Here is a 12500-nt window from a genome sequence, read left to right as displayed (position 1 = left end):
TACCATATTCTGAGTAGTAAAACACACAAACACACACACACACACTATTAAGAAACTAAATTTTAAAAAATAAACAGTGAGCTATGATGTACAAAAAAAAACACTTACATTGGACATGTAAGCTTCTTTAATTCTAAGCAGAGCTTGCCCGTGGAAGTCATCCTCCTGTACCAAAATATCACGCAGCTGCTCCATGTCCAGCTCCCGACAGCTGCGGATGTGGAGCGATTGGGCCACAGGGAAATTCCGGATGAACATCTGAGAATAAGATGTACAAAAATATAGAAATGAACAAGTGATAAGGGTAATGAAATAATTACTATAATAAAAGGGAAAACAATAACAATGATAATCAAATAATAAAGATAATATATATAATTTCTAACATTCCTATAATAATAATGCTAGCAATAAAATAGAAATTCAAGACATATGTCCTTCACTTCTAAAATAAACATAATTAAATGAAATGAAATAAAACAAATAACAATTTGCATACCTCTTTTATAACTATTTAAATATTAACTCATACAAAGTCACAATTTCAATCATCCATAAATTTTCATTTCAATTATTCATAAATTGAACATGAAAAACAAATAATTGCAAGTACATAAGTATTAAAACCACATCACTTTAAATACAATGAAAAACAATATAAACTTCCAACAGTCTAACACATTTTTTCATGCAGTAAAAAAAGGAAAAAAAAACATCAGAAGAAAAGATTAGAAAGAACACTGACACTCACCAAGAAATCACCAGATGAGAGTTTCTGACGCAGGTGATGGAGCACAGTATAAATAAGGTCAGTATCTCCGCTTTGCAGGGCTCGTCTCAGCGCAGTCTGGTCTTCACCCAGTCTCATCAGCACCAAAACCTGTTCCTTTGCTCTGCACTCATACTCAATCAACTGAAACAAAGAATAAATAAAAATAACTATTGCATTAATACTCAGATTAAAATATGAATAAATCTTGGACATAAGCCCATTGATCTGAAAGTTTATGAATTAACAGTAAACACTTAATAAACTATTATCTGAAATCATTCATTAGTCAGCATAAGAATTATCAGTTAAAGTAAAGCAACTGTCTTCTTTATAAGACCCTCATAAAAGTACAGTATCTAACTGTCTATCATTCTATTCACTTTTCATACCTTTATAGCAAGTTGCTTCCTGCCTGCTTGGTCTGCTCGATTAGCGATGTCAGTGTACGATATCCCTGGCGTATAGCCCAATTTACTATTTATCTCTTTTGCTATCTGCTCATCGCTTTTCTGTGATGGCTGTAATACCTGCAAAACATGGTATTTATAGTTAATATTTTTGTTTAGGTTCATGGATACCTGAATAATTGATATTATGAACAGCTATTAAAACAGTTATCAGCACAAATTATTATATAAATGGGTTTGGACAAATTTGCAGAGAAAAAAGAAGTGGGTAATAAAGATATGTACACACTGAGATAAAAAGACACTGGCACAAACACACACTTTAATACCTACACATGCTGACAAGTACACACAAAGCTACTTACTTTATAGCAAGCCCAGTGTGCCAGTATGCGAGAGGCACCATCAGACTCTGGCATCTTGAGAAATGAAGCAATCTGAAGGGCTAGGGGGAAGAATCTTCGAAACACCAACCGGTCCAATAACACAGGAAGGGTAAGGTGTTCTAGCTGGTTCCAAGTGAGGGGTAAACCTATTGTTTGGAGAAAAAAAATGGTGATAGTTACACAATTATTTGCACTATTACTTAACAAGAAAAAGTTAATTATATTCTATTACTAAGAAGGTGACAGCAATGCATATTCATACTCTCCTTTTAAGAATGCTCAGGTCACTTGATATTCCAGCATGAAATTTAATTTCATATTATTTGGCTTGTAAACATCTTTTAAAACTTACCTACTCTGTAATCCCTAACTGCATTAAGCACTCGGAGTGTAAAAATTGCCTTTTTACATGGGTCTGGGTTAATCTCTGGCAAGAAGCTTTTTCCAAACAATGCAGCCTGTAGGTGAAAAATTTTGTTTTTAATCTTAAAAAACATACATTTTTAAGCCCAAGAAAAGATTATTCACAGCAAGAAAGAGAAAAAAATCAACAAAAATTAACTACATATGGCTCTACTAAGATTTTATTACACTGTCTTCAAAGCATCAACATCTTTCATTCTCAGAAAAAATACAAGAAAAAGCATCCTAGAATTCTTACTCGAAGCAGCATTTTCTGAGTCTGTGGTCGGTACTCATGTTGCGCTGCTTGTAAACAGTGGTTAACTGCCTCCTCCAGAGTGTCCTTAATCATTGCAAGACAGTCATTGGCTCTTGTGCTCCTCTCCTATAGGAAAGAAGCATCAGATATTCTCTTTAATACACCTGAATGGAAAATATGGATGACACAATCTAAATCCACTTTCTATTATGGAAATATTTGCAAAAAAGGTAATAAGTTCTCAAGCTTCTGAGCTTCAAAAACTTTACAGTACTTTTACACATAAGGCTAAAAGATGCTATAGCTATCAATACCTGGAAACCTTTGGCTGCTTCAAGGAGGAGAGCCCCAGGAGCCATAGAGCCAATGCCTAAGGTCTCTGTCACAACCAATGGCACCTGAAATAAAATCACTGGTATTCAGCCATTTTTGACACAAGCAACAAATGTAACAGCAAAACATAATAAAATAAATCTCCATTTTTGCAGAATTTTGTCATAAGTTTTGTCCAAGCCTACCTTCTGTAGAAGATCATGAGCAGTACTTCCTAACACTCTCACACCATCTGGTTCCTGCACTAGATGTGATGTAGAATCTAAGTAATAGCTCGTGGCATCACCATTAACGCTGACTACTTCTAGCGTCATGTCCCATAGTAGCACCACAGCCCCTGTACCACACCTGGTCAAGAAGTATGGACTCTATACTTTCTTTAAGGGAAGTTAAATACATAAATGACTCTGTATTTACATACACATTCTTATCCTACAAGCATTATAAAATATGTCACCATCTTCTTCATGCAAATAAAAGTAATATCGGAAGGAAGCATTTTCATTAAATTCAGACACAAAGAACCTCATCCATTAGAAGAAAATACACCAAATAATATTCACTACAAAAACAGCATAAGTAAAATCAGTACTGGAATGAGGATACTCCAACTATCTCCTCACTACTCTATCCTGTTACCTCAAATGCTGAACTTACCACGCAATCTGCTTTGGCTTCACTTGGCTTTTCACATCGTATTCACAGTATTTGATGCGGATGTCGGACGAGCCAATCCAGAGCTTGCCGGTGTCAGACAGCAGAGCCACATGACGAGAGTTATTGGAAACTGCCATCTCCACAATGCATCCTCCGGGCTCATTCCATTCTGGGTACTGGTGAGAAGGGGGGAAAAATACACAATAATTTGATTCTTTCTATCAATTCAAATTGTTTATGAAAAAAAAAAAATTGTCAGCTTGTAAATCATCTTCTATGTTTCAAATCTATATTCTATACCTAATGGTGCAGGCTGGAATTTACTGACATATCCCTGACTGAAGTGAAAGAAAGAAAGGGAGGAACAAAAAAAAAAAAAAAAAGAGGGGAAAAAAATAAATAAATAAATACATAAATGAATACATAAATAAAGAGAAAAATAATGAAACAGAAACACTAAAAATCAGGAAAGATAAAACCATACAACCTGAATGCATCATCAAATGACATAAAAGTAAGAAAATTACCAAAGCCTGAGGTCTCTGATCCAGATGATTGAGGAGAAGCAAATTGTTTCCTTGGCTGACTAAGACGTTTGTGTGTCTTTCTTCACGAATCACACACCAGCACTCCACCACACCACCTTGAACAGATATAAGGTATAACATTATCAAGATGTTTACTTTACTGCATTACAAGTCTAATCATCAAACAATAAATCTCTGGAGAGAGATTCATGTTCTTTCAAATTTTCCATTTAAAAAAAATATATATAAATAATTTAATTTCCATAGATATAAACATTCAAAAAAACATACCAATATATAAAAAACAAACACTCACTGGGAATATCCGGATACTTCCTGGTGCGAGGCTCATAAATGTTGCTAACCATAAATACGCGGTTTGACTTGCTCAGCACAGCCACTCCTGTTTCTCGGTGGCTGGTGAAAACTTGAGCACTCTGAACCTGAGTATCTTTGACTTCCTGGAAAGAAATTCATCCTTTAGTCCTCTATCATTATTCATCATAATTCCAGGAAACACCCTTACTATACAGCTCCATGGAATTTCCAAACAAGACCCACATTCACTGCAACTCCTGAGAACCTCAAGACAGAATATCATACCACACCTGTTCAACTCTGTAATGCAAATCACAGTAACTTTAGCTCTCCTCTCCACAAAATAACCACTTTATATTCACTATACATAATGCTATTTCAGCATAAAGAATGCTTTAATATATATGCCTAAATCCAGTAAATCTAAACCTAGAAAGGTGGAATCAGTATACGTTATAATCAAAATTAAATTTTACTATACAATCTTATTTCATTCATCCTTATTATAAAAAAAAAAAAAAAAAAAAAAAAATATATATATATATATATATATATATATATATATATATATATATATATATATATATATATATATATATTGACAGATTCTTTCATCTAATTCTTGTTCATCCTTGATATGCTATAACTAATTCTAACTCATCACACCTGTCTCATATTGATGGTTTGTTAAAAGTGCAATGAGACACATCAACAAAATCACAAATTACAATATTCATTTTCTCCCATCTTCAAGAGCTATCCATCTCCCACAATCTTACCCATTTGTACCTTACTCATTACACACCTGGCCCATATTGAAGGTGTGCTGGTAAGTGCCAAACATGTCATATAGTGACACAGCGCCATCCTCCTGCACGCACACCAGGTCTTCGCTGCGTGACCAACCAAGGCACAGCAGGTAGCCACTCATCCACTATCATATGAAAAAGATACAAAAAAAATCCTTATCTTGTGATTTAGTTCTATGTGAGATTGAGAAAGAAAATTATTATCCCCTTACTTTATTTCAGTGAGGGATGAGTAGGGTTTTAAAAGTACAATGGCTATACATATATACTTTCCCCAATCAATCAAATATCATAAACACAAGAAATATCTCAAAACTTTAAAGGATTCCTCCAACATCAAATAAAAGTTGACATTCACCTTAAAGGATGAAATTTTCCTCCCTGATGAGCTGAAGACGAAAATGATGGGCTTTCCTGACTGCTGTGTTTTGGTAAATTTGGTCTCATCTCGTGTAAGAGCTATGGGACCCCCATAAGATGCTGCGGCAACCATGAAGTCCCCCAGGTTAATCCCCCCTCCCCATTCCATCGTGTAGAGTTCATGTTTTCTGGAATAGTAAGGAGAATAAGATCAATTTTTAAAATAAAATCTCCTTCAACCTAAAATTTACCAAAACCATATATATGTATTATTAAAAATTTATTTTGAGACAACTAATCTTTGTGACTAAAAAAAAGTGTGATACACAAATCATATTTCTGTTAAAAGAGAAAACCTGAGGCATTCTCTGCTAAGTGGGGTAAGTAACATGAGCAAATAATCAAAATAATAATGAATGAGCTTAAATGATCAATGCTTGTATCTGGCTGGAATCAAAACAGAAGTGAAGTGAGGTATGGACACAACGCCAATACAAAAATTAAAAAATAACAAAACTACTAAAAACAATAAAATGTGTACTCAGTACACTTAAAGGTACCAAAAGAGTTTATCTTTCAATGAAGAGCACCTGTGTGACAATGAAACTCTGATTTCCATTGCATATGTGCAATAGGAATCATAATTATTGTACTACATAGAATCTAGTATTTGCCCTAAGACTAACAATTTTTTCATTTCACAAAAAAATATGAACAAATTTAGAAACAGTTATCTGATGCTTCTAGTGAGTCAGCAGAACAGAAAAGTCCTTCCCTTCCTTTCTACAGATAGTTTTTCACCACATAAAACATGTGGTGATTGGGTTGGGGTCCCTTGGCTAGGGAAATATGGCACTGAGGTGAGGGGCTGAAGTCAGTGTACCCAGCCATGATAACTAGGATGGGTTTCAGACTCAAAGTCCTCTGGTTAGGTAAGATTTTGGTTCATACAGATATATTTTTAGTAATTTGTGCATTTATAATGAGGTCTGCTCATTCATATATTCACTCACCATCGTATATAGTCTTCCATGGCCAAACATTGCATTTTTTCACTTTCTTTATCACCTATGATATGATTGTTGGCTCATGGTTTTCTGCCAGTTTACCACTAAACTTATACCCATAAGACAGTTTCCCTGGCAGCTTAGCATAAGCTCAAGTACTCGCTCTACCATCTTCAAGAATGTTAGCTAGCCTTCATATAACACAATGATGCCATCAAAATCACATGACACTATGCCACTAACAGGTTGGACTCAATAACTGAAGCTTTTCATTACAGATCACAGCAAATTTCAAGGGGATTTGGATTGGCTAACTCCAGAAATTGGTTTATTCACAAATAACCAAAATCTATTTTTCAAAAATTACAATCATACGTAATGTAATTGGGGCTAAAGATTAGAGAGACATAAATGACAAATATACATCTTTACCTAAAAAGACACTGGTACAAATTAATAAAAATAATTTCTAGTGTGCTAGAAGTGGGCGGTTTCCACTCTACCGGAACTGTCACTATCAGAACCATATTGTAAGACTCAAGGTTTTAATGAACCATTACTTGCGTTAAGCCTAAGGCCAAATTCTCAAAATGTAAGAAGGATATGTAGGGTATATCATACCTGTAAAACACATCGCTGCCAATTTGCGTCCAGTCAGAGATGAATGCCATAGTCAGTGTTGTTTACCACATGGCAAATGTGAGCGATAAGAAAGTCATCATTTCTGATTAATAATTTCGCAAAAAATATAATCTCTGGTTATTATGTTAAAAAGCAATTTAATAAAAATGTATTTACTGCTTCAAAATTAAGAGCTGTGTAACTGTAATCTATATTTTGAAAATTCGAGGAATGATTATGTAGCATTACATTTGCCATGAGAGAACATCAGCTGAGAGCTCACAGTCTCTGCGAGAGTCAATTTGATGTTTACTCCAAGGCAAAAGTAAGTGATAACTACGAGTTCATCCTTGTTGATATTTTGATTTATAGATATACATTTTGAATAAAAGATACAGAAAAACGTATCTATTAAACTTTTAGATAGTTTTGTTAAAAATACAATTTATAATAATATTCTGTTGTTAATAATAGAAAGTTAATTACGTTGCATTATACTTGCCAGGATAGATCATCAGCTGAGAGCCTGTAACTCCGCCATATTGACTCAGTTACTGGAGGAGAAGGTTCACTCAAACTAAATTCCAATATGCAGGGCCTCACACTCGCTAGTTTGAAGAAGCACCCCGCTGTAAGTATATTCGAATGTATATTGTGTGTGTAGTTTGTGGTAATATGAGTCGATAGAGGTTGGTATTGGATCTTAAATGGATTCGATAAAGGACTAGCAGAAACATGCCGGGTATGGTGTACGTGCAGGCAATGACGCAATGTTGATTTTGTAGTTGGTTAAGCATCTTGAGGCTCTGTAGTCGATTTAAACGTAGTTTTGCCTCATATTATGCAGCATATTTATATTTAAAGTATTAATTCGCAGAAAATTTGGATTTTTTTCTGTATGTATATATAGCGCTGTCCATAGAATGAAGAAATGCAGTACTATAAATAGGTCAGGCACTTTAAATTGATGTGAATTGAGGAAGACAGTGGCAGTGCTACTATTACTATGGCCAGTTTTTCCATAGAAATGTTAATTGTGAAAATATATTTTTAAATACACAGATACAAACCTACATTTATTGGTTGGTGTCTGATTGTACAGCAGAAAAGCCCCCAATTGGTGTCATGACAAGCATGGGGAAGCAAACAAGAGAAGACCGGAAAAGATGAGGTTATTTATACCATAAATAACAATTGTTACTTCCCAGACAAGATTTATCAGATTTATTCCTATGTGATGAGAACGACTGATGATCATTTCCGTAGCAATCACAGCTGACAATCTTGATGTGTTAAATCCTGATAGTAGGGGAGGTTATGAAGTATATCAAGGAAGTTATGGGGTAAAACAAGCTGAAATAAGGATAGATAACAGAAATGTGGAAAACTAGCACAAAAAGGGCCTAAAATCGGCCAATAAAATTATACGGACATGTCCTGCGTTGTTGAAAGTCTATGGACCAATACGCCAACTTTTAAAAAATATATAGGAATCTAACCCACCTTTTGGTAAATTCTGCAGGAATTCACACCACCCAATAGGTCCTGACTAATAAAGTAGCCTAATTCCATGTCACAAAACTTATTCAAGAATGTAAGTTGCTGTGACTAGGCATGCCCTTCAGGTACTGTCCGAGGGCCAGATTGCAGAGTTTGGTCTGCATGGGGAACGCGTTTCCCACGCTCAAAAATTATTTGGTCAAATTCTGTCCGCGCAAATGTAGTTCTCAGATAACTTTCTGTCCATGATTAGTTCTCATTTAAATAAAAAAAAAATTTACCTTTCTGCGTACTTGTTTCATCATCTGTCTGCAGATTACCTCTGCACAGATAAACAATAGTTTCATATAATTAACCTGTTCGTTCTTCGTTTATTTTTGCTTGGTGCTTTGAAGTATTACTTTTTAAACATGTTGCAAATCATGTTTTATGCCTGGTATATAGATTGGCATTTGAGTTGATGACTTTCTTTTGACTAGTCTACGGAGAGAATTTGAAATATGAAAGTGAAAGTGAACGCCAATGCACCAATCAAGGATGCATAGAATTTAACTATGCTGCAGATCTCCTGCAAAGCATTATATGATTTCCACAAAGGCTCAGTTCTGTTAACTGAGTCCTAATACAATATTGATAACCCCTGTTACAATATTAACCCCATCTTCATGATAGGTATTTAAAAAATAATAATTATCAAATTTCCATGCATGAAAAAATGTAAGATGACACCCCCCCCCCCCCTAGTTAGTTACTAAAATCCATTTCTTCTGCTAAGCCACTATATTGTGTTACAAAGGATCCGGAATTGACACAACACTGAAAATGAAAAATTACTCGCCGCAATTGTCAAAGAATGGTTGTCGTGAGGTATTGAAAGTCCCAGTGAAAAGCGCAAATGCACGTTAGGATTTTGAAAGGAATACGGTAAAACTATCAAAACTCATTCAAAAAAAAATTCAGTAAAGATAAAGGAATGCATAAAATACATGAATTAGGAAAATCAGACATTGAAATTTACAAAATAATTGTCTTCACAAGTGTGTAGTAATACATAAACTGCTTGAAAGATTGCAGGAATGAGTTAAGTGGTCATAATATTGAAAACATTCATGATGTAAACAAGTGGGGCAAAACTACTGTCAAGAGGCATCCCCAGCAAGATGGAGCTAGAACTCGGGACCGCAAAGTGGACTTAGGCTGTGAGCAGTGCTTTCCATTAATTTTTGCTTTATTTATGGCATTAACATTCATGTCTGCAGATTATTTTGGTAATTTTATGCAGCACCTTTGTATAACCCATCACAATTTATTTTGGTATCAATGGATTTGTCTCCTCTTGTACACAAATGTAGAAATTGTGCTGCAGAACCCCCTAATCACTGAAGTCTTGGCCCCATAAAAGGTACCAGGGAACTTGCAGGGTACAGTTTGAATAATATATATAGAATCAATCACTGTATTGTATAATGCAGGGGGATATGACCCCTGCAACCCCCCAGCCCCAGCCAAAGAAAACAAACAATAAGTCATAGACTTGGCATCAGGCACTCCCACATGCCATAAATACATAGATTCTTTGTATTTTTGAGCAGGGGTTGTGGGTCACAGGGTTCAACTGTCAGCATTAGACAATATAGTGACTGATTCTCTGTATATTATTAAAATCTTCCCCTGCAGTTTCCCTCCTACCTTCCATGCCCTCCATTGCTATCAGAACCAGGATTGTCGCCAATTGAAGGATTTCTGCAGCATAATTTTGATATATTTGGGTAGCAAAGAGTGAGAAGAATCCATCAATACCAGAATTGTTACATTGATGATGCTGTTGTATTCTGTAAAATTACCATTATTTGTCGTACCAATGATTGCAACACGCTGGCCTCAACAAGAATATCATCAATTAGCCCTAGGTTAGTGCATCTGGTTAATCTTTATGGTACTGATGCACTATGGTAGGGAAAATTGATATTTTTATAGAGGACTAAAGTTTCCAGTCCTCATTGCAAGAAATAATCTGAAGACAAATGGTATTGCAACAGATGAAGGAAATAATCATGGAAACCTCTGCTCACAGCCTAAGTGCACTCAGTGCTCCCGAGTTTCAGCTCATGTTGTCATGCATACAGAGGTAAAGGCAATGTTGGAGGGGGGTGGGGGAGCCCTTCAACCCTTTCCTTGGGTAGTGCCCCAAATGCACTCCCAGTCATGGCAACTTAGATTGTTGGATAAAATTTGTGACATGGAAGTGGCAAGTGCATCTGTAATGTAAAGAATTACTATAATCCATACCATAAACATTAACCAAATAATTTGGTGGTTTAGCTAATGCAATTCACTTTTATAATGATTAAGGGGCTTTGCCCCAACCTCTTATCAGGACCAAGTATAAATCTGATAGTCTGCAAAGGAAAAAAAATAGAAGGAAAGTGTCTTGGAATATTATACTCAGTCTGATGGCAAGATGAGGTTCTTCAGTTTTGGTGTTTTGAATAATACCTATTTAGGTAGTAATAACAAACTACCATGCTTGATCACATAACTCTTGTGATCTCAATGACGGGATTTCCCTTTTCAATTTCCACTGCTCAGAATAATCAGGTGCTGGTCCCTGGCTTTCCTCTCTCTCCTCTCTCTCTCCTCTCTCTCTCTCTCTCTCCTCTCTCTCTCCTCTCTCTCTCTCTCCTCTCTCTCTCTCTCTCTCCTCTCTCTCTCTCTCTCTCCTCTCTCTCTCTCTCTCTCTCTCTCTCTCTCTCTCTCTCTCTCTCTCTCTCTCTCTCACTCCTCTCTCTCTCTCTCTCTCTCTCTCTCTCTCTCTCTCTCTCTCTCTCTCTCTCTCTCTCTCTCTCTCTCTCTCTCTCTCTCTCTCTCTCTCTCTCTCCTATCTCTCTCTCTCACTCTCTCTCTCTCTCTCTCTCTCTCTCTCTCTCTCTCTCTCTCTCTCTCTCTCTCTCTCTCTCTCTCTCTCTCTCTCTCCTCTCTCTCTCTCTCTCTCCTCTCTCCTCTCTCTCTCTCTCCTCTCTCTCTCTCTCCTCTCTCCTCTCTCTCCTCTCCTCTCTCTCTCCTCTCCTCTCTCTCTCTCCTCTACTCTACTCCCCTCTTCTCTCCTCTCCTCTTCCCTCCTGTCTCTCTCTCCTCTCCTCTTCTCTCCTGTCTCTTTCTCCTCTCCTCTTCTCTCCTGTCTCTCTCTCCTCTCCTCTTCTCTCCTGTCTCTCTCTCCTCTCCTCTTCTCTCCTGTCTCTCTCTCCTCTCTCTCTCTCTTCCTCTCTCTCTCTTCTTCTTCTCTCTCTCTCTCTTCTTCTCTCTCTCTCTCTTCTTCTCTCTCTTCTCTCTTTTCCCTCTCTTCTCTCCCTCTCCCCCCTCCCTCTCCCCCCTCCCTCTTATTCAACATACCCCCATAAATGTAGGTACAAGATACACTTTTATAAGTTGGTGTGATTAGTCAGCAAATGCAGTTGATTTTGACTGTCAAACTATCATAAATAAGGAACGTGTCCAAGCTCAGTCTTACCAGAATCTGCATGGAGAGGATTTGTTAACTTCTGCAATAGTGCTTAACATTTGCTTTAAGGCATAATCAATTTTACTTCCAAATTGCAACAATGTTATAAAATATATAATTCACTGATTAATTAATTTAATGTACTGATTACCATGTATTGTATGTCAGATATTTTGTATGGAAAATAAGTTTGTTTATGCAGTTTCCTTAAGCATTTGTGAGATATTGTGGCCTTGGTGATCAGTGTATGACACATGAGGAAAGGGTTTCTCAAATAGGCTTCCCTAAATAACATGGCAGCACTTTTAAAGTTTCACTTGCCAAACCTGCCTGCACGTTATACCTTTAATTCTAGTTGTAATTGGAATGTGCACAAATCCCAGTCTGAAACAAAAGGCTTCTGGTAATGCTTATTTCATTCCTTAAAGTGAAGTGAGATGGCATGTTTATCAGCTGTGACATTCCTCTATGATAAAAGTTTGCATGCTATGAATATGGCATATGTTTATTTCATAAAATTAATGTACAATTTAAAAGATTTTGTGAATAGAGTAATGCATTTAAAGCTACAAAATAGGAAAAAATAACTTCATAGAAGTTCTGGAGTGAGCTTCTCTTCAGCTGTAGTCGTTGTGTTCAGACT

The 12500-nt window shown here is 36.3% G+C and overlaps 2 protein-coding genes across 2 annotated transcripts in view; one reads left to right on the top strand and one right to left on the bottom strand.

Annotated features, from left to right (window-relative positions):
- Positions 1–7111, bottom strand: part of Vps16A (vacuolar protein sorting 16) — a 10112-nt gene extending 3001 nt beyond the window's left edge. Inside the window, exons 1-14 of the mRNA XM_070123771.1 lie at positions 6859–7111; positions 5229–5418; positions 4867–4995; positions 4060–4204; positions 3744–3859; positions 3217–3392; positions 2745–2907; positions 2541–2624; positions 2227–2352; positions 1918–2023; positions 1545–1711; positions 1162–1299; positions 752–913; positions 109–258 (exon numbers count right to left, since the gene is read on the bottom strand). Coding sequence (XP_069979872.1) covers positions 109–258; positions 752–913; positions 1162–1299; positions 1545–1711; positions 1918–2023; positions 2227–2352; positions 2541–2624; positions 2745–2907; positions 3217–3392; positions 3744–3859; positions 4060–4204; positions 4867–4995; positions 5229–5418; positions 6859–6908 — 1902 coding nt within the window. The 5' untranslated portion in view covers positions 6909–7111. The remainder of the gene's footprint in view (positions 1–108; positions 259–751; positions 914–1161; positions 1300–1544; positions 1712–1917; positions 2024–2226; positions 2353–2540; positions 2625–2744; positions 2908–3216; positions 3393–3743; positions 3860–4059; positions 4205–4866; positions 4996–5228; positions 5419–6858) is intronic.
- Positions 7112–7164: 53 nt separating this feature from the next.
- ND-MLRQ (NADH dehydrogenase (ubiquinone) MLRQ subunit) overlaps positions 7165–12500 on the top strand; it is a 10476-nt gene continuing 5140 nt past the window's right edge. The window contains exons 1-2 of the mRNA XM_027380252.2: positions 7165–7183; positions 7364–7489. Coding sequence (XP_027236053.1) covers positions 7448–7489 — 42 coding nt within the window. The 5' untranslated portion in view covers positions 7165–7183; positions 7364–7447. The remainder of the gene's footprint in view (positions 7184–7363; positions 7490–12500) is intronic.

The sequence above is a fragment of the Penaeus vannamei genome, chromosome 7 (assembly GCF_042767895.1).
Source record: "Penaeus vannamei isolate JL-2024 chromosome 7, ASM4276789v1, whole genome shotgun sequence".
NCBI lineage: Eukaryota > Metazoa > Arthropoda > Malacostraca > Decapoda > Penaeidae > Penaeus > Penaeus vannamei.
The sequence above is the reverse complement of the archived record's forward strand: the minus strand, read 5'-3'. Positions and strand labels throughout refer to the sequence as shown.